Source organism: Camponotus vicinus, unplaced genomic scaffold (assembly GCF_025532165.1).
Source record: "Camponotus vicinus isolate PSW18456_S1 unplaced genomic scaffold, iyCamVici1.0 SCAF_2, whole genome shotgun sequence".
Lineage (NCBI taxonomy): Eukaryota > Metazoa > Arthropoda > Insecta > Hymenoptera > Formicidae > Camponotus > Camponotus vicinus.
In genome coordinates this window covers 21,736,831-21,755,065 of record NW_028141956.1, presented here as the reverse complement: position 1 = coordinate 21,755,065, position 18,235 = coordinate 21,736,831, and the positions used below count along the sequence as shown (strand labels likewise).

Sequence of the window (18,235 nt, the reverse complement as noted above, 5' to 3'; positions counted from 1 at the left end):
TCTCGAGATGAGCTACAAGAATATGCAAAAGCATATAGGGTGTCCCATTTAAAAAGTTGGAGGTGACCTTTACGTGACTCTTCAAGGTCAAACTAATGGCACCATCTTATGTCTCCCTTGAAACCATACAACTTTTGTCTGAAACATTTTTTCGTATCTTTTAGACTTTACGAGATATTTCGATGACAAAGTTAAAATGGAACACCCTGTATATGTATAAAATATATTCATAGATTAGATATATAGAATTAGATATATAGATTAGAAATATATTCATAGATATAGAAATTTTACATACTGATGTCGCAATTGTAGAAGTTTTGTTTTCGCCCTGTTTTCCATTATCAAATGGATCAAAAGGATCTTGCTTAGTTATTGTATTGGTATTGTCAAAAGCGGTAAAAGGATCTGCTGTAAAATTACCCTATAGATTTTTTTTTATTAGTATAAGTTTATAAAATAAAAATCGAAACGCGGGAGAATAAATATTATGAATGTATGATTGCCAGAACGCAGTTGAAAAAAAACTTACATTAGATGGCTGTGCAGAGAATGCATTTCCAAATGGATCAGATACTGGTGTACTAAATGCTTCTTTGGCTTTATTCGTTGCAAAAAGATCTTGTTCTCCAAATCCATCTAAAGTAGCAATCCCATCAGAAAAAGTATCCACTTTCGTTTCCTTTGTTTCGTTTGTATTCTTTGTTTCGTACCTATTTTTTTTACATACATACATACATACACACACATATATATATATATATATATATATATATATATATATATATATATATATATATATATATACAGGGTGTCCCATTTAAGTTGATAATGCGAAATATCTCAAAAATGAAGCGTTGAAGAAAGAAATGTTTTAAACAAAAGTTAATTGACTTTAAGGAGACCATAAGATGGTGTCATTGGTTTGACCTTGAAAAGTCGTTTGAAGGACACGTGAAGGTCACCTTCAATTTTTTAAATAGAACCCCCTATTTTTTATTACTTATTCTTGTAGCTTATCTCGAGAGCTTTCCAAAACACTATAATAAAGTATTTCTTCATTGAGTACTTTTTGAGTTATAAGGCTTGAAATCATTTCTTAATTTTACATAAACCGTAAAATATCTTGTAAAATATTCATTTTTCGATTATCTTACCTTAATACTTTTATGTACAAAATAATGAGAGGAATCAATTGGTGTAAAGAAAACACATAGTTGTTTCGAAGAAAAAATATGTAATTGTTAATTGCAAATTACATATTTTTTCTTCTAAACAACTATGTGTTTTCTTTACACCAATTGATTCCTCTCATTATTTTGTACATAAAAGTATTAAGGTAAGATAATCGAAAAATGAATATTTTACAAGATATTTTACGGTTTATGTAAAATTAAGAAATGATTTCAAGACTTATAACTCAAAAAGTACTCAATGAAGAAATACTTTATTATAGTGTTTTGGAAAGGTCTCGAGATAAGCTACAAGAATAAGTAATAAAAAATAGGGGGTTCTATTTAAAAAATTGAAGGTGACCTTCACGTGACCTTCAAACGACTTTTCAAGGTCAAACCAATGACACCATCTTATGGCCCCCTTAAAGTCAATTTACTTTTGTTTAAAACATTTCTTTCTTCAACGCTTCGTTTTTGAGATATTTCGCATTATCAACTTAAATGGGACACCCTATATATATATATATATATATATATATATATATATATATATATATATATATATAAATTTACTTTTTTATGACAATTAAATTGATATCTTCGTGTGTGTGTGTGTGCGCGTGTGTATATACAGGGTGGCTGAAAACTTTTCGCACATCCGAAGTGTGAAGGTAGATTGGCTCAAATTAAGAAGGAAAGTCCTCTACTATTTTGCGATATTTGCAATAATTAACAAAAAATTAATTAAAGCAGATGGGCCAATGCGTGTGGCTAGAAGCGCGCGGCGGCGAAGGCGGTCTCACTGTAACATAATGGCGGCGCGCGGCGAAGTGGTGATTGGGAAGGGGAGGAGTTATCGCCGCGCTCATCGCTCGCTTCTAGCCATACGCATTGACTGATCTTCTTTAATTAATTTTTCGTTAATTATTGCAAATATTGCCAAACAGTAGAGGATATATATATATATATATATATTGTATATGTATTGTATATATGTATTGTATACATATATATATATATATACACAAACCTTATATATATACAGGGTGAGCCATTTTAATTAACGCACGCAATTATTTCGGAAACAAAGCATTTTAGAGAAAAATGTTTCAGACAAAAGTTTTATGGTTTCGAGGGGGCCATAAGATGGTATCATTGGTTTGACCTTGAAGAGTTATTTGAAGGTCACATGAAGGTCACCTTCAATTTCTTAAATGGAACCTACTATTTGTCATTGCATATTCTTGTAGCTTATCTCGAGAGCTTTCCAAAACACTATAATTAAGTACTTTTTTGTTAAGTACTTTTTGAGTTATGAGGCTTGAAATAATTTCTTAATTTTACATAAACCGTAAAATATCTTGTAAAATATTCATTTTTCGATTATCTTACCTTAATACTTTTATGTACAAAATAATGAGAGGAATCAATTGGTGTAAAGAAAACACATAGTTGTTTTTAAGAAAAAATATGGAATTGTTAATTGCAAATTACATATTTTTTCTTCAAAACAACTATGTGTTTTCTTTACACCAATTGATTCCTCTCATTATTTTGTACGTAAAAGTATTAAGGTAGGATAATCGAAAAGTGAATATTTTACAAGATATTTTACGGTTTATGTAAAATTAAGAAATTATTTCAAGCCTCATAACTCAAAGAGTACTTAACGAAAAGGTACTTAATTATAGTGTTTTGGAAAGCTATCGAGATAAGCTACAAGAATATGCAATGACAAATAGTAGGTTCCATTTAAGAAATTGAAGGTGACCTTCATGTGACCTTCAAATAACTCTTCAAGGTCAAACCAATGATACCATCTTATGGCCCCCTCGAAACCAAACAACTTTTGTCTGAAACATTTTTCTCTAAAATGCTTTGTTTCCGAAATAATTGCGTGCGTTAATTAAAATGGCTCACCCTGTATATAAGGTCCTCTACTGTTTGTGTGTGTGCGTGTGTGTGTATACATAAAGATATCAATATTATAGTATTATTATTATATAATTACTATATTCTTTTTATATATAATTTTCATAAAAAAATAAATTAATATTTAAATGAAACTGCATACGCACTCTATATCTTCGATTTCGGGTATAAATTGTAGACTAGTATCAGGTACAAGATCAACATTTCCCGCGGCAAGTGCGGAATCATAAAGTGCAATGACATCGCTCATTTGACGTTGTTGCTCTTGCAGATGTGTAATCTTTGCTTTTGCTTGACAGATTTCTAATTGAGTATCTTGTAATTTTTTTGTGAGCTCATTTAGTTGGTCCCTGTTTTTATTCTGTTGCTGTTCCAATTGCTGTTCCTCTTGTCGCAATCCCTCAAGTTCTTGTCTCTTGAGATTCAGTTCCTCCTCTTGAATTTTTAAAACTGATTCCTGTTCTTCAGCTTGTTGACGGAGTTTATCAACCTTATGAACATAAAATTTAATTTATGAAAATTTTAATTGATTTCTTGTGTAAATTTGAAGTATGTATATTTTAAAATTTGTGTGTGTAAGAATAAAATAGTAATAATTTATTTTTAACTAATATACTTTTATATATGTTATATATTTATATGATTAATATAAAAATAAAAAAATGTGTGCATTTCAATTTATGTTTATATATACAATATACAATATTTTCATTTTGTATATTGAAAGAAAGAATACAATAGCTTTCATGCATACCTGCAAAGCACTAATAATGCATTAGCGTTATCTGAACATGTTTTGTATTGTAACAACATAATTTTTTATACATATGATAAAAAAATGTAAGTTTTATTTACTTCCATATAAATATTTTTAAAAAATATATACATATATGACGCATATCAATAATATGAATCTCACAAGGGGAACACCAGGCAGCGGAATCACCGATTTCATTCAACTTGCAATATATTATAGTTCCACCCTCCCACTAAATCATCTTAAACTAATACGACGCATCTCTTAAGTATTCGTGAGAAAAACGCGTTTAAAAATTTACGTGCTCGTTATGTACCGTACAGAAAAAACAGATTTTCAGCTAGCGGCGTAGCATAGCGTGTGTGGCGCTCGACCAGTACGATGCATGTCAGTGGTTCGAATCTATTGAAATTTTGACTTTTAAATTTTTCAATCTACATTGAAGCAAATTATATATTCTTATTATTTTAACAAATAAAACTTATTTATACAAATTAATGTTTTAATTATACAGGGTGACCCATTTTAACTTAGGCAGCCAAATAACTCGAAAAATAAGCAAGATAGAGAAAAATGTTTTAGACAAAAGTTGTATGGTTTCGAGGGGGCCATAAGATGGTATCATTGGTTTGACCTTGAAGAGTCATTTGAAGGTCACGTGAAGGTCACTTCAATTTTTTTAAATGGAACATCCTATATATTTTTGTACATTCTTGTAGCTCATCTCGAGAGCTTTCCAAAACACTATAATTAAGTACATTTTCGTTAAGTACTTTTTGAGTTATGAGGCTTGAAATAATTTCTTAATTTTACATAAACCGTAAAATATCTTGTAAAATATTCATTTTTCGATTACCTTACCTTAATAGTTTTATGTACGAAATAATGAGAGGAATCAATTGGTGTAAAGAAAACACATAGTTGTTTCGAAGAAAAAATATGTAATTTGCAATTAACAATTCCATATTTTTTCTTAAAAACAACTATGTGTTTTCTTTACACCAATTGATTCCTCTCATTATTTTGTACATAAAAGTATTAAGGTAAGATAATCGAAAAATGAATATTTTACAAGATATTTTACGGTTTATGTAAAATTAAGAAATTATTTCAAGCATCATAACTCAAAAAGTACTTAACGGAAAGGTACTTAATTATAGTGTTTTGGAAAGCTCTCGAAATAAGCTACAAGAATGTACAAAAATATATAGGGTATTCCATTTAAAAAAATTGAAGTGACCTTCACGTGACCTTCAAATGACTCTTCAAGGTCAAACCAATGATACCATCTTATGGCCCCCTCGAAACCATACAACTTTTGTCTAAAACATTTTTCTCTATCTTGCTTATTTTTCGAGTTATTTGGCTGCCTAAGTTAAAATGGGTCACCCTGTATATATAATTATAATTATATATTTAAAACAGATCGATTTTATTTATTTGCTACACAATGGAAATTATAATTATCGTTAATCCATGTTAAATTTTTGCAATAAACATTCTATAAAAAAGAAAGCAGAGGAAATCAATAAGAAATATATATATCTCTTTTTATATTTTTATTTTATTGCAAAAACTTAAAATGAATTAACGATAATTATAATTCTCATTGTGTAACAATGTAAAAAATAATAAAAATAAATAAAATTGATCTATTTTAAATATAATAATTTTATAATTAATTAAAACATTAATTTGTATGTGTTAAAATAATAACAATATATAAAAATATATAATGCAATGATTTGCTTCAATGTAGATTGAAAAAAAAGAAAAATTTAAAAATCAAAATTCCAACAGATTCAAACCAGCGACACGTAACGTACTAGTCGAGCCCTTCACGCGCTACTCTACACCGCTAGCTGAAAATCTGTTTTTTCTGTATATAACGAGCACGTAAATTTTTAAACGCGTTTTTCTCGCGAATACTTGAAAGGTGCGTCGTATTAGTTTAAGGTGATTTAATGGAAGGGTGGAACTATAATATATTGCAAGTTGAACGAAATCGATGATTCCACTGCCTAGTGTGTTCCCCTTATCAGAAAAATAAGTAAAAAAGAAAAAGAGGAAAAAGAAAAGAAAGTTTTTCATCCCAAACTTATTTCCTAAAATTGTGTAAAAGATCACACATACATACACGCACGCGCGCGCGCGCGCGCACACACACACGCACACATATTGAACATGAATTATAAATGTATTAAAATAATAATTCGCGATGTACTGTGATCTTTTATATACCTTTTTCAGTTCTTCCTGTATCTTCTCTTCGATTTCACTCAAATCTCTATCTACTTCAGTCTTCTACAAGCCAAAACATAAAAAAACAAAATCATAAAAAAATGAGAAACGAAATAAATAAATAATTAATGCATTATGCTTTTATTTTTCTTTTTTTTTTTTCAAAAAAGTATATCATTCGATTTAATAATTAATCATAATTATATTTTCATATATTAATGTAAAAGAGTATCTGATATGTGGAAACAATATGTGGAAATTGAAATAATAAAAAAAATAATAATAAATTAAAACAAATGTAACCACTATTTTAATAGCATCCATAAGTATTAACACTTATATGTAATCTGTAGTTGTTTCTAAGCTTTGTTCTTAAGCTTTGTATTATTATTTTTTATTTTATATATACATATACACATATATACATACATACATACATACATACATACATACATACATACACACACACGCACACACGCACACACGCACACACGCGCACACACACACACACACACACACACACACACACACATATATATATATATATATATACACACACAGGGTGTCCGATTCGTGAGGGACCAAACGAAAAGTGATGATAGATTGGGTCAAACTAAGAAGAAAAGTCTTCTACCATTTTGCAAAATTCGCAATAATTATTAAGTAATAAGCAAAAATGTCACATGAAGGTTTAATTTTTTAAATGGAACCCTCTATTTTTTATTATGTATTCTTATAGCTTATCTCGAGAGCTTTCCAAAACACTATAATAAAGTATTTCTTCATTGAGTACTTTTCGAGTTATGAGGCTTGAAATAATTTCTTAATTTTACATAAACCATAAAATATCTAATAAAATATTCATTTTTCGATTATCTTACCTTAATACTTTTATATGCAAAATAATGAGAGGAATCAATTGGTGTAAAAAAAAAACAGTTGTTTTTAAGAAAAAATATGTAATTGTTAATTGCAAATTACATATTTTTTTTTAAAAACAACTATGTTTTTTCTTTACACCAATTGATTCCTCTCATTGTTTTGTATATAAAAGTATTAAGGTAAGATAATCGAAAAATGAATATTTTACTAGATATTTTATGGTTTATGTAAAATTAAGAAATTATTTCAAGCCTCATAACTCGAAAAGTACTCAATGAAGAAATACTTTATTATAGTGTTTTGGAAAGCTCTCGAGATAAGCTATAAGAATACATAATAAAAAATAGGGGGTTCCATTTAAAAAATTAAAATAACCTTCATGTGACATTTTTGCTTATTACTTAATAATTATTGCGAATTTTGCAAAATGGTAGAGGACTTTTCTTCTTAGTTTGACCCAATCTATCATCACTTTTCGTTTGGTCCCTCACGAATCGGACATCCTGTATATATATATATATATATATATATATATATATATATATATATATATATATACAGGGTGACCCATTTTAACTTAGGCAGCCAAATAACTCGAAAAATAAGCAAGATAGAGAAAAATGTTTTAGACAAAAGTTGTATGGTTTCGAGGGGGCCATAAGATGGTATCATTGGTTTGACCTTGAAGAGTCATTTGAAGGTCACGTGAAGGTCACTTCAATTTTTTTAAATGGAATACCCTATATATTTTTGTACATTCTTGTAGCTTATTTCGAGAGCTTTCCAAAACACTATAATTAAGTACCTTTCCGTTAAGTACTTTTTGAGTTATGATGCTTGAAATAATTTCTTAATTTTACATAAACCGTAAAATATCTTGTAAAATATTCATTTTTCGATTATCTTACCTTAATACTTTTATGTACAAAATAATGAGAGGAATCAATTGGTGTAAAGAAAACACATAGTTGTTTTTAAGAAAAAATATGGAATTGTTAATTGCAAATTACATATTTTAACGAAAATGTACTTAATTATAGTGTTTTGGAAAGCTCTCGAGATGAGCTACAAGAATGTACAAAAATATATAGGATGTTCCATTTAAAAAAATTGAAGTGACCTTCACGTGACCTTCAAATGACTCTTCAAGGTCAAACCAATGATACCATCTTATGGCCCCCTCGAAACCATACAACTTTTGTCTAAAACATTTTTCTCTATCTTGCTTATTTTTCGAGTTATTTGGCTGCCTAAGTTAAAATGGGTCACCCTGTATATATATATATATACAGGGTGATTCTGAACAAACATTTGTCTTTAAAATATCAAATTCTTGAATGAATTCTAAGACGATTTTTCCTCTTGCAAAATTTCGCCCGGAGTTTAGTTTTTAAACTATAAAGGAAAATAGTAAACTAATTACGGAACGAGTACAAGAGGTAGGCAAGGACGGCGCGATGTACGTAGACGATTACGTGGGGCGCTCGCCGCGATCAGCTGATTGCTATACGCGACGAGTGTAACAATCAGTGTGTGTGTGTGTGTGTGTGTGTGTGTGTGTGTGTGTGTGTGTGTGTGTGTGTGTGGTGTGTGCGCGCGCGTACGTACGTACACATTCTCATACACACACACTGATTGCTACACTCATCGCGTATAGCAATCAGCTGATCGCGGCGAGCACCACACGTAATCGTCTATATCGCTCCGTCCCTGCCTACCTCTCGTACTCGTTCCGTAATTAGTTAACTATTTTCTTTTATAGTTTAAAAACTAAGCTTCGGGCAAAATTTTGCAAGAGGAAAAATCGTCTTAGAATTCATTCAAAAATTTGATATTTTAAAGACAAATGTTTGTTCAGAATCACCCTGTATATATATATATACTTGTATATGCAAAATAAAAATACATTTCCTATTTATTATTATTTTATTACATTCATTAAAGACTATTGTCATGAAAAATCGGGATTGTTTTGAAAAAGCAATATACAAAATGTCGTGGTAATTACTCATTAATTATTGCGAAAATCGCGACAGGACTTTCCTCCTCAGTTTAATTTATTCTATCTGCACATGAGAAATGATACAGTTATTACCGGACACCTTGTATAAACAGCAACTGCATGTGCACTGCAACAGTTGCGTCTAAAAAGCACATTCACTAAGCAAGCCATTAGTGAATACATTACCAAACTGTTGTTTACCTGCGCTTTTAAATCGTTTAATCTCTTCTGCGCCTCACCCTTTTGATTTCCGAGCTGTTTCAAAGTTGCCGCAAGTGTGTCCAATTCGCTTTGAAGGCTCTTAATTTCTCCATTTTTTATTTTAATATCTGCTTCTTTTTGCGCTATATCCTGTTCCATGTTTTGTCTTTCACGTACAAGTTCTGCTATGTCTTTACTTATCATATCTAGCTCTGGATTTGAATAACCTGATATATTATTGTTTTCCTGCAATATAAATACGTTTCAAATATATTAATATCTCTCTGATCATTATATCTCTTATGTAATGCGGTATATATTTTTTAAGATTAATCTACAGGGTGTCCCATTTTAACTTGGACAGTAAAATATCTCAAAAACTAAGCCCAGCAAACAAAAATGTTTCAGACAAAAGTTGTATGGTTTCGAGGGGGCCATAAGATGGTACCATTGGTTTGACCTTGAAGAGTCATTTGAAGGTCACTTCAATTTTTTTAAATGGAACACCCTATATATTTTTGCACATTCTTGTAGCTTATCTCGAGAGCTTTCCAAAACACTATAATTAAGTACCTTTTCGTTAAGTACTTGTTGAGTTATGAGGCTTGAAATAATTTCTTAATTTTACATAAACTGTAAAATATCTTGTAAAATATTCATTTTTCGATTATCTTACCTTAATACTTTTATGTACAAAATAATGAGAGGAATCAATTGGTGTAAAGAAAACACATAGTTGTTTTTAAGAAAAAATATGGAATTGTTAATTGCAAATTACATATTTTTTCTTCAAAACAACTATGTGTTTTCTTTACACCAATTGATTCCTTTTATTATTTTGTACGTAAAAGTATTAAGGTAAGATAATCGAAAAATGAATATTTTACTAGATATTTTATGGTTTATGTGAAATTAAGAAATTATTTCCAACCTCATAACTCAAAAAATATTCAATGAAGAAATACTTTATTATAGTGTTTTGGAAAGCTCTCGAGAGCTACAAGAATATGCAATGACAAATAGTAGGTTCCATTTAAGAAATTGAAGGTGACCTTCATGTGACCTTCAAATAACTCTTCAAGGTCAAACCAGTGGTACCATCTTATGGCCCCCTCGAAACCATACAACTTTTGTCTGAAACATTTTTGTTTGCTGGGCTTAGTTTTTGAGATATTTTACTGTCCAAGTTAAAATGGGAGACCCTGTATATTACAGAAAAGGTATAATTACAAACTACAAGGATTTCAATTAACTTAATTTAAATTACAATTTTCATTTGTTAATGTTGTAATAATTCATATATTAAAAAGAAAATGGCATAAGAGCCAACGCGCGATAGTTGGAGCGCAGAGAAGCAACGACACTTCTTTCTTTAAAGAAAGAAGTGTCGTTGCTTCTCTGCGCTCCAACTACCGCGCGTTGGCTCTTATGCCATTTTCTTTTCAATTTTTTGATTACTTGAGCCAAATCTCTAATTATTAAATTTAATTCATAAATTGTTAGTAATTAATATAATAATTTTATATAAATAAATAAGTTTCGTATAATTGGGAAAAAATAAATCAGTTGGATGAAGAAAATTGTAGAGACAAGAAAACATAACGTCAAAAAATCTAAAAAAAAAAAAAAAAGGAAATAAAATAAGTTTAAAAAGCCTTTTAAAGGCCCAAACAGACAAAAAATAAAATCTATTTATTTATCTATTGGTAATATTATCTTTAAAAAAAAGTGCAAATTTAAAATTTTATATAATATTATTTTATTTTATTTTAAAGCTTTTATTTAAGTTTCAAGTATTAAAAACAAGTTTGTAAAAACTGACAGGATCGACATTTTACTTCATTAGTGAATAACTTCACAGTGGCTTTATGAATAATAATTATGAAGATATATGTGTTATCTGTGTTAGTTTGCTATTTAAGTAATATATCTTTAGTTCTGCAAAGACCAAATTTGTTAAATAAACATAAAGAATTGCGAAAAAAGATTAATAATATATTTCATAACAAACAAGGTAAGGGTATTTTGACACATGAATAATTATATACATATAAATAACTTGAATTTATTTTATATATAATAATTTCCTATAAATTTAGATGAAGACATATTTCTGAATATTGATAAATACGAATATCCAAGAACTAACAAAACTTTAAGACAATTACATAAACAACAATGGCTAAATTATTACAATTGTTTAAAAGAAATATATGCAAATATAGGGCATGAAAAGATCATCTATCCGCATGCACTCATAGCATTAGAAGGAACATCTGTAACGTGCGTTTAATGAAGATAATCGCGAAAAAATTTATATGTAATTATGATAAAACTAAAAAGTTTGTGTGAAATTTAATTTACAGTTTGAAATGTCAAATTTGCATCTCGCCTGTGGAAATACACATGGCTAATTTAATAAAATGGTATTTTAATAGTAGTGATAACAACAGTACTGTTAAAAATGCAGTACAAAATACTGATTACATTTTTAATTCACCAGATAGCCAATATATCATCATGTATAATGTCAAAGTAAATTCAAAGTGTATATATATATATATATGATATGCAAACACACTAAGATTATATGTAAGAAACAAATCTTCTTTTTTTAAGTTAGAGCAAGCGGGAGTATATTGGTGTGAAATGGGAGATACTGTGGGACTAATTCACTATTTACATGTCGATAGCGAGGCGAAAAACTTATATTCAAATATAACATTTCAAATGCCACAAGCGGTATCAATTGAAATGCTGGATTATAAGCTAAAAATTTACACTAGTTGGACAATTTGGAGTCCCTGCTCTGTGTGTGATGCAGTTGGAATAAAGCTTCGATATGGTTACTGCACTATTTCCCTCTTAGAAACATCAATAAATAGATATTTCATTAATAAAAGTACATTAATAATCGATATATATTACAAAAGGTAAATAAAAAAATAAAGTTCCTTTTAAACTTTTGCTAATTCTACTTTAAGCTGAAACATATAAGTGGAATCAAATGCATGAAAATATAATTCCACAAATGGCAACAACAAATTCAAATCCGAAAGTTCAATTAAGGACGACATTATTATTATTTAAAAATAAATTACCATGCAAATCAAGTCTTGTACCAAAACAAATACAATTAATGCCGATTATTAAGAACAGAAACATTGAAATTATGAGACGATTTTGCAAGGTATTTACATAAAACCAGAGATAAGACTCCTGGTTCCTTCCTATAACTGTTATGATATTAATAGAAAGAAATATCGTATGAATTTTTCTTCCTTTCATTATATTAAAAAAATTTTTAATGTAAAAAATTTCTTTTCTTAAATTTTACATAAATAAACAAATAAATACAAACAATTTAATTTATGTACGTTATATTTACAGTAAAATATTTTATGACAAACTTTATTTTATTGAACAAAATTTAGAATTATTTATTAATTCATAAGAAAATTTTCAATTCTCTGAATATTTTAGAAAATAATATGAATGATAAAAAATGGTATACATATAAAAAAATAACTACAATATAAAAAGAGAAAACTTATGTATACAACCTGCAAAGAAAAAATATTTTCTTAATATTATAAAATCATTGCAATAAAGAGCCAGAAACTTTAACAAAAATTTAATGAATAAAAAAAATAGATAATTATTCTTATGCAGATAAAATGCCAAAAAAATATGATGTTTGAAGTGCATGATGAAAGAGGTAACATACTCGAAAGTGCAAACAATAGTGCTGATATATATTCCATAATTCAAGGACTACCTCAACCATTACCATCAATCGCACGTAATGTAATTTATGAAAAATATAACAAAAAAATTAAACTCGTCTGTCCAGGGTAATATAAAATTAACTGCAAAGATTATTGAATAATAAAAATAAAAAATGATACAAGTTTATTAATACTTTAGAAATCTGAATGCAGATATCCCAATTATTTGGCAGATTGGTGACAAATTGATAATTCCATCTCATATAAAACTTCAATCAAATGGAAGGATTCATATTAATACTCAACTTCATATAATATTTGAATCCTTAAAGTTTGAGGATTCTAATATATATAGGTAAATAAAATTTAAAATCTTTTGGATAAATAGAAGTTGTTGCATAATAATGCGTAAGTTTTATAGAAAATTTCTCTAAAAACTAAATGGTTGTCTACAAAACAATAATTTTTTTTTTAATATGATACGAAGTAATTAAAATAATCTCAATTTAATATAAATATTTTATTTGTTAATAATAAAAACATTCAATTTTGAATTTATGTTAATCAACCATTTAATTTCTAGAAAAATTAATTTTCTATGAAACTTATGCATTTTCATTTGTAAATGACTTTTATTCACCCAAGAAATTTAAAATTGATTTTTATTTTATATAACCCGTTTTATAAAATCAGTTTTAATAAATCATTTAATTTCTGAAATCAAATATTAATCAAATCTATAGACTGAGTAATATTTAAAAATTAATTTTTATTATTAGCTGCTGGCAAAATAATAAAATTGTTGGAACAATAAAGTTGAATGTAACTGGAGAAATAGAAATCAAACTAAATCACAATATTATTTTAATTGGCGCCAGTCTCATAATTAGCACAATTTTAATGATATTTTGGAGAGCATTCAAAGGACGAACGCGACAAACAATGCATTAGAATTTTGTAATACAAATTAAACCACTCATTCTTATCAACAATTTGTAAAACATGTGTATGTGTGTATATATACACACACATACTTACGAAAGATAATGAATAATTTTCTATAACTACACAGTAGAACCTGAAAATAGTGTACTGTACAGGACTTTAGTCCATTAAAACGAGATTATTTCCATATTCACACTTCGATTGAAAGTGAAACATGCATGCTGTGTGCTATTTCGAGATGTCACTGTACAATACATATTGTTACTAGAATATTTGAATAAAGTTACCACAATAGTTTCTCCAACTTTTCTCATAGAAGGTGGTATCATTTCAGATGTTAAATTTGCTGGAGGGTCTATGCCATTGAGCTTTTGCTTAATGAACCACATAGCTAAGGCAAATTGTTCCTTATTCAATTTTCCATTTTGACAAGTATCACATAAACTCCTAATTTACATTAAACATATTTCTATTATGATCATCATTAATAATTTTTTATAAATTGTTATAAGATTATTACTTCTCTCACCATATATGTGCTAATACAGGATGTGGAAGTCCACTTTGTAAGAAGACATCTTTAATTTCCAAACCAGAAACAAATCCATCCCTATCCATGTCAGCTTGTAAAAATAGTTTCTCCGCGATTATTTGATCTTCAATTGAAACGACCCATTGATGCATGCTTGTCTGTAAATATAAAGCACAAACAATTTTTGATAACATGGAAATATTATGGAATTATTATTATAATGTTTTCTAATTATAATCCAAGAGATAAATACTTTTACTACATCTAATCCAGTTAAATTCTTTGCAGCCGTTGTATTTGGCAAAGGTGGAATTGGTGGTGGTTTCGATGATGGTGATGCTGTAGCTACACTTATTGGTATAGGAGATTTAGCCTTAGGAATTATATCTTTTCTTTTACCAAGTGGCATTAATTCTGGTGGAAGTACATTTGGTATCGCATATTTTTCCAATGCTTTATATACAAGATGCATAGCCTATATACAATAACAATTAGAATTATATAAAAAAGAAAAGAATATATAATTTAATTATGTTTTGATAAAGATAGACAACCTCTCATAGGTATATAGAGAAAGTGAAAATAATCCCATAAATTCCTATAAAATTTTCTTCTATAATATATCTCTACCAAGATATTTATCTTTAAAATTAAAATTTGAAAAATATTTTTTTTAAATAACTTTTATATCATTTTAGATCATTCTTATATTTTCATCCTTATATTTTCAGATTTTAATAAATTCTAATAATTATTTTTATATGAAACAAAGAAAAATCATGATAGATTTCTTGACTGAATTTCACATCGGATAGCCAGGGATGGATTATTTATAATTCTTCTAACTTACAAAACTTTGAAGTCGATTAGTTTCTTTTATATATTTTTAAATGTTTTTATATTTTTAGGAATTTATAGTTATTTTTGCTATACATGCCCACAAAAGATTGCTCAACTTTACTGAAACATCCTGTATACATATTGTTATATTACAGAAAATAACTAATATAACATCAATGATACTTATCACTTAAAATATATCTCAATGCAAAAATATATTTCTATACAGAAAGTATATTTCAATGTACAAAAAAATATTATTAATATTATTAATATTACTCAAATTAATTATATTCCTTGAATTAATACTACAGCAGTTAAAAGATGCAGTTATTTAATCCATATGTAAAAAATTAATAAAAAGTTTGTAACTCTTTATGTACTTTTACATATTAGTATATACTTACAACTACAAATTCATGTCTATCCAGCATACCATCCTTGTCCATATCTGCCAAATCCCAAATTTTTCCAAGAGTATCTAATGGAAGTTTGCTATCCATAAGAACACCTTTTACTTTATTTCCAGATATATATCCATTGGATGGCTGTAAACTATCAAAAAGTTGATCATATTTTGCCCGTTCTGTAGGATTAATTGACCAATCTCCATTATTGACAGATGTTATTACTGGCAGAGCATTAGTGATAGTCTTTTGTGGAACTGGAATATCTCCCTGATAAAGAAGATATACAATGTAGTATTTGTTTCAGTTAAATAGGTAGGTAATACATAAATAAATTTACCATTTTTGGTGGTGGCAATTCAAGACTTAAATTAGACATATTTAAATCTTTTCCTGTCTGAGCTAATGCACATAATTTCAAAGCAACAAAGAGGCCAGATTTATCTAAGAAACCACGTGATTGTGGATCGGCCATATCCCATATTTTACTTAGAATAACATCACTAAGCTGAGATTTCTTAAGAAATCTTGCAGCATCCATTGCTTCAATTTGTCCAAATCCATTTGGATCCACCTAGAAATAATAGATGATATTTTTATTTACATGTAACTGTTTATATACTTTATAAAAATATTTGCTCTTTTTCTTTTACAGATTTTATTACCTGATTATAATAAGCTTCATAGATTGCACTATGGCTTCCAGCCACCTATAACCAAAGGATATTCATATTCATTCTTTGATATTTCTTGTAAATAAAAGCAATAATATAATAAATATAAATAATGACGTGCAAATAATTCGACAAGAAAATAATCGATAAAAGAGTGGCAAAAACTTTACGAATGCTTATTTTTATCGAACATAAATGATCGATAAAAATGATCGATAAATCATAAAAAATAAATCAAATATTTCTTTTAGACAAGCAAAAATTTATCGGAGACATATAATCCGCCATCGAATCAGGATAGCTTGAACTATCCGAGGCTATCATGATGAGGGAATGAAAATTCGGCGATAAGTGCAATGATTTGGCGCGGATTATGATTAAATTTCATGAAAAGAAATTCTTTCGATATGTATGAGTTGTATCAAATGTTATATCTTCATAAAATCGTCAAAATTGCAATGTACCTGCGTAGGTGACGGCAAAGCGGCCATGCTTGCATTAAATACTGGCTTAACCAATCAGACTCTCAATCGATAGCATATGATTTTAACTATTTCGTTAACCATATCACACAACGGGCGTATATATTTTAACATCATAGATATTTTGAATTATTATTATCACGCTTCTTTATTATAATTGATAACTAAAGATTACACGCAACATAGATAAAGAAAAAATTATCACAGAAATATCTTATAATATACACGTTAAAAATTCATATTTGTCCAAAATAAGGGCGCATTCACACTTTGGCGGAAAACCAGAAATCAGAAAAGTAGAAAGCCAATGGCTGCGTTCAGCAGAAAAAGCTGCTTTGCAACTGTTGTAAAATTCGTGAATCTGATTGGTGTATGCTCTTAAATTCAGTCAAAATTAAGAGCATACACCAATCAGGCTCACGAATTTTACAACAGTTGCAAAGCAGCTTTTTCTGCTGAACGCAGCCAATGGGTGCATCCAGAAGCATAACCGCTCACTGAGCGGCTAAGTAGCAATTGAATGTGATTGGTGAATTCAAAGATAGAAACCAATCACATTCATTGGGTGCATCCAGAAGCACAACCGCTCACTGAGCGGCTAAGTAGCATTCGAATGTGATTGGTGAATTCAAAGATAGAAACCAATCACATTCAATTGCTACTTAGCCGCTCAGTGAGCGGTTGTGCTTCTGGATGCACCCAATTGCTACTTAGCCGCTCAGTGAGCGGTTGTGTTTCTGGATGCACCCAATCAGAACTCGCGCTGGTAATCCTTGGTCCACAATTTTGCTTTAACTGACGGAGTCGTAAAGCTAGCGCCAGACTATGCGCGTTTTCGCGAATCGTGATGCGTGATTCGTATAACGTTCGCGAATAATGTGGAGGGAAAATTCGTCGATTCGTCATGCGCGATTCCTCATTTGCACTGATTCGCTAACGGAGCGGTTTTTTGACGAAACTCAAAGGAGACGAATCGTTACGAATCAATCCATTTGTGTCGCGCTACACTATGCGTAACTAGTTCGTATTTCTCTTCGATATTTCGGTTATTGCATCAATTATAATGAAGAGAGAGACAATGGAGAGCTGGACAAATAATCGCGTGCTTGAACTTGTTGAAGATATAAGAGAACATAGATGTTTATGGGATCCAAAAGATAAATATCATGAAAAAAAACTGATCGAAGTAACACGAACTAAGAAACGACGAATTACGAATTACGAATGATATACAACGAATCACGAATAGTGTGGAAAGTTTATACCAGAGAGAAACCTGAGAGCGGCCAGGCCGGCGTTTTACTTGTTGCCCTTTTACGAGACTGCTTTCAACGCCCCTCGCACCCATTTTCAAAGTTGGAACTATTTCGCACACCCATTTTCTCGTACTGTCGATAATGTCTCCACTTAGGCCGGTATTCATAGTCCGTTCTTATA

The 18,235-nt window shown here is 29.3% G+C and overlaps 2 protein-coding genes and 1 long non-coding RNA gene across 14 annotated transcripts in view; 2 read left to right on the top strand and 1 right to left on the bottom strand.

Annotated features, from left to right (window-relative positions):
- Positions 1-17,033, bottom strand: part of Eps-15 (Epidermal growth factor receptor pathway substrate 15) — a 31,986-nt gene extending 14,953 nt beyond the window's left edge. Inside the window, exons 1-12 of one of the 4 annotated variants that reach the window (XM_083089766.1) lie at positions 16,781-17,033; positions 16,308-16,352; positions 15,983-16,216; positions 15,643-15,912; positions 14,649-14,870; positions 14,393-14,553; positions 14,151-14,310; positions 9,191-9,436; positions 6,106-6,168; positions 3,254-3,597; positions 533-713; positions 299-424 (exon numbers count right to left, since the gene is read on the bottom strand). In XM_083089766.1, the coding sequence (XP_082945892.1) occupies positions 299-424; positions 533-713; positions 3,254-3,597; positions 6,106-6,168; positions 9,191-9,436; positions 14,151-14,310; positions 14,393-14,553; positions 14,649-14,870; positions 15,643-15,912; positions 15,983-16,216; positions 16,308-16,352; positions 16,781-16,807 (2,079 nt within the window). In that variant the 5' untranslated portion in view covers positions 16,808-17,033. The remainder of the gene's footprint in view (positions 1-298; positions 425-532; positions 714-3,253; positions 3,598-6,105; positions 6,169-9,190; positions 9,437-14,150; positions 14,311-14,392; positions 14,554-14,648; positions 14,871-15,642; positions 15,913-15,982; positions 16,217-16,307; positions 16,353-16,780) is intronic. The other 3 variants (XM_083089767.1, XM_083089764.1, XM_083089765.1) reach the window with 3 other exon arrangements.
- Positions 11,062-14,987, top strand: LOC145966048 (Ig-like V-type domain-containing protein FAM187A). Of its 9 annotated transcripts, none has more exons than XM_083089772.1 (11): positions 11,062-11,204; positions 11,416-11,473; positions 11,557-11,725; positions 11,810-12,092; positions 12,175-12,380; positions 12,863-13,044; positions 13,118-13,273; positions 13,698-13,875; positions 13,991-14,259; positions 14,412-14,555; positions 14,684-14,987. In XM_083089772.1, the coding sequence occupies exons 1-8, from the start codon at positions 11,072-11,074 to the stop codon at positions 13,867-13,869; spliced, it is 1,359 nt and encodes a 452-aa protein (XP_082945898.1). In that variant the 5' UTR covers positions 11,062-11,071; the 3' UTR covers positions 13,870-13,875; positions 13,991-14,259; positions 14,412-14,555; positions 14,684-14,987. The 9 variants fall into 9 exon arrangements, with proteins under 9 accessions (XP_082945898.1, XP_082945895.1, XP_082945894.1 ...); XM_083089769.1 differs by having other exon boundaries at positions 11,290-11,473; positions 14,198-14,259; XM_083089768.1 differs by having other exon boundaries at positions 11,290-11,473.
- LOC145966049 (uncharacterized) lies at positions 15,557-17,030 on the top strand. Its single transcript, XR_014436955.1, has 3 exons — positions 15,557-15,957; positions 16,298-16,394; positions 16,568-17,030. It is a non-coding gene; the product is annotated as an uncharacterized LOC145966049 (long non-coding RNA).
- Positions 17,034-18,235: the final 1,202 nt, after the last annotated feature.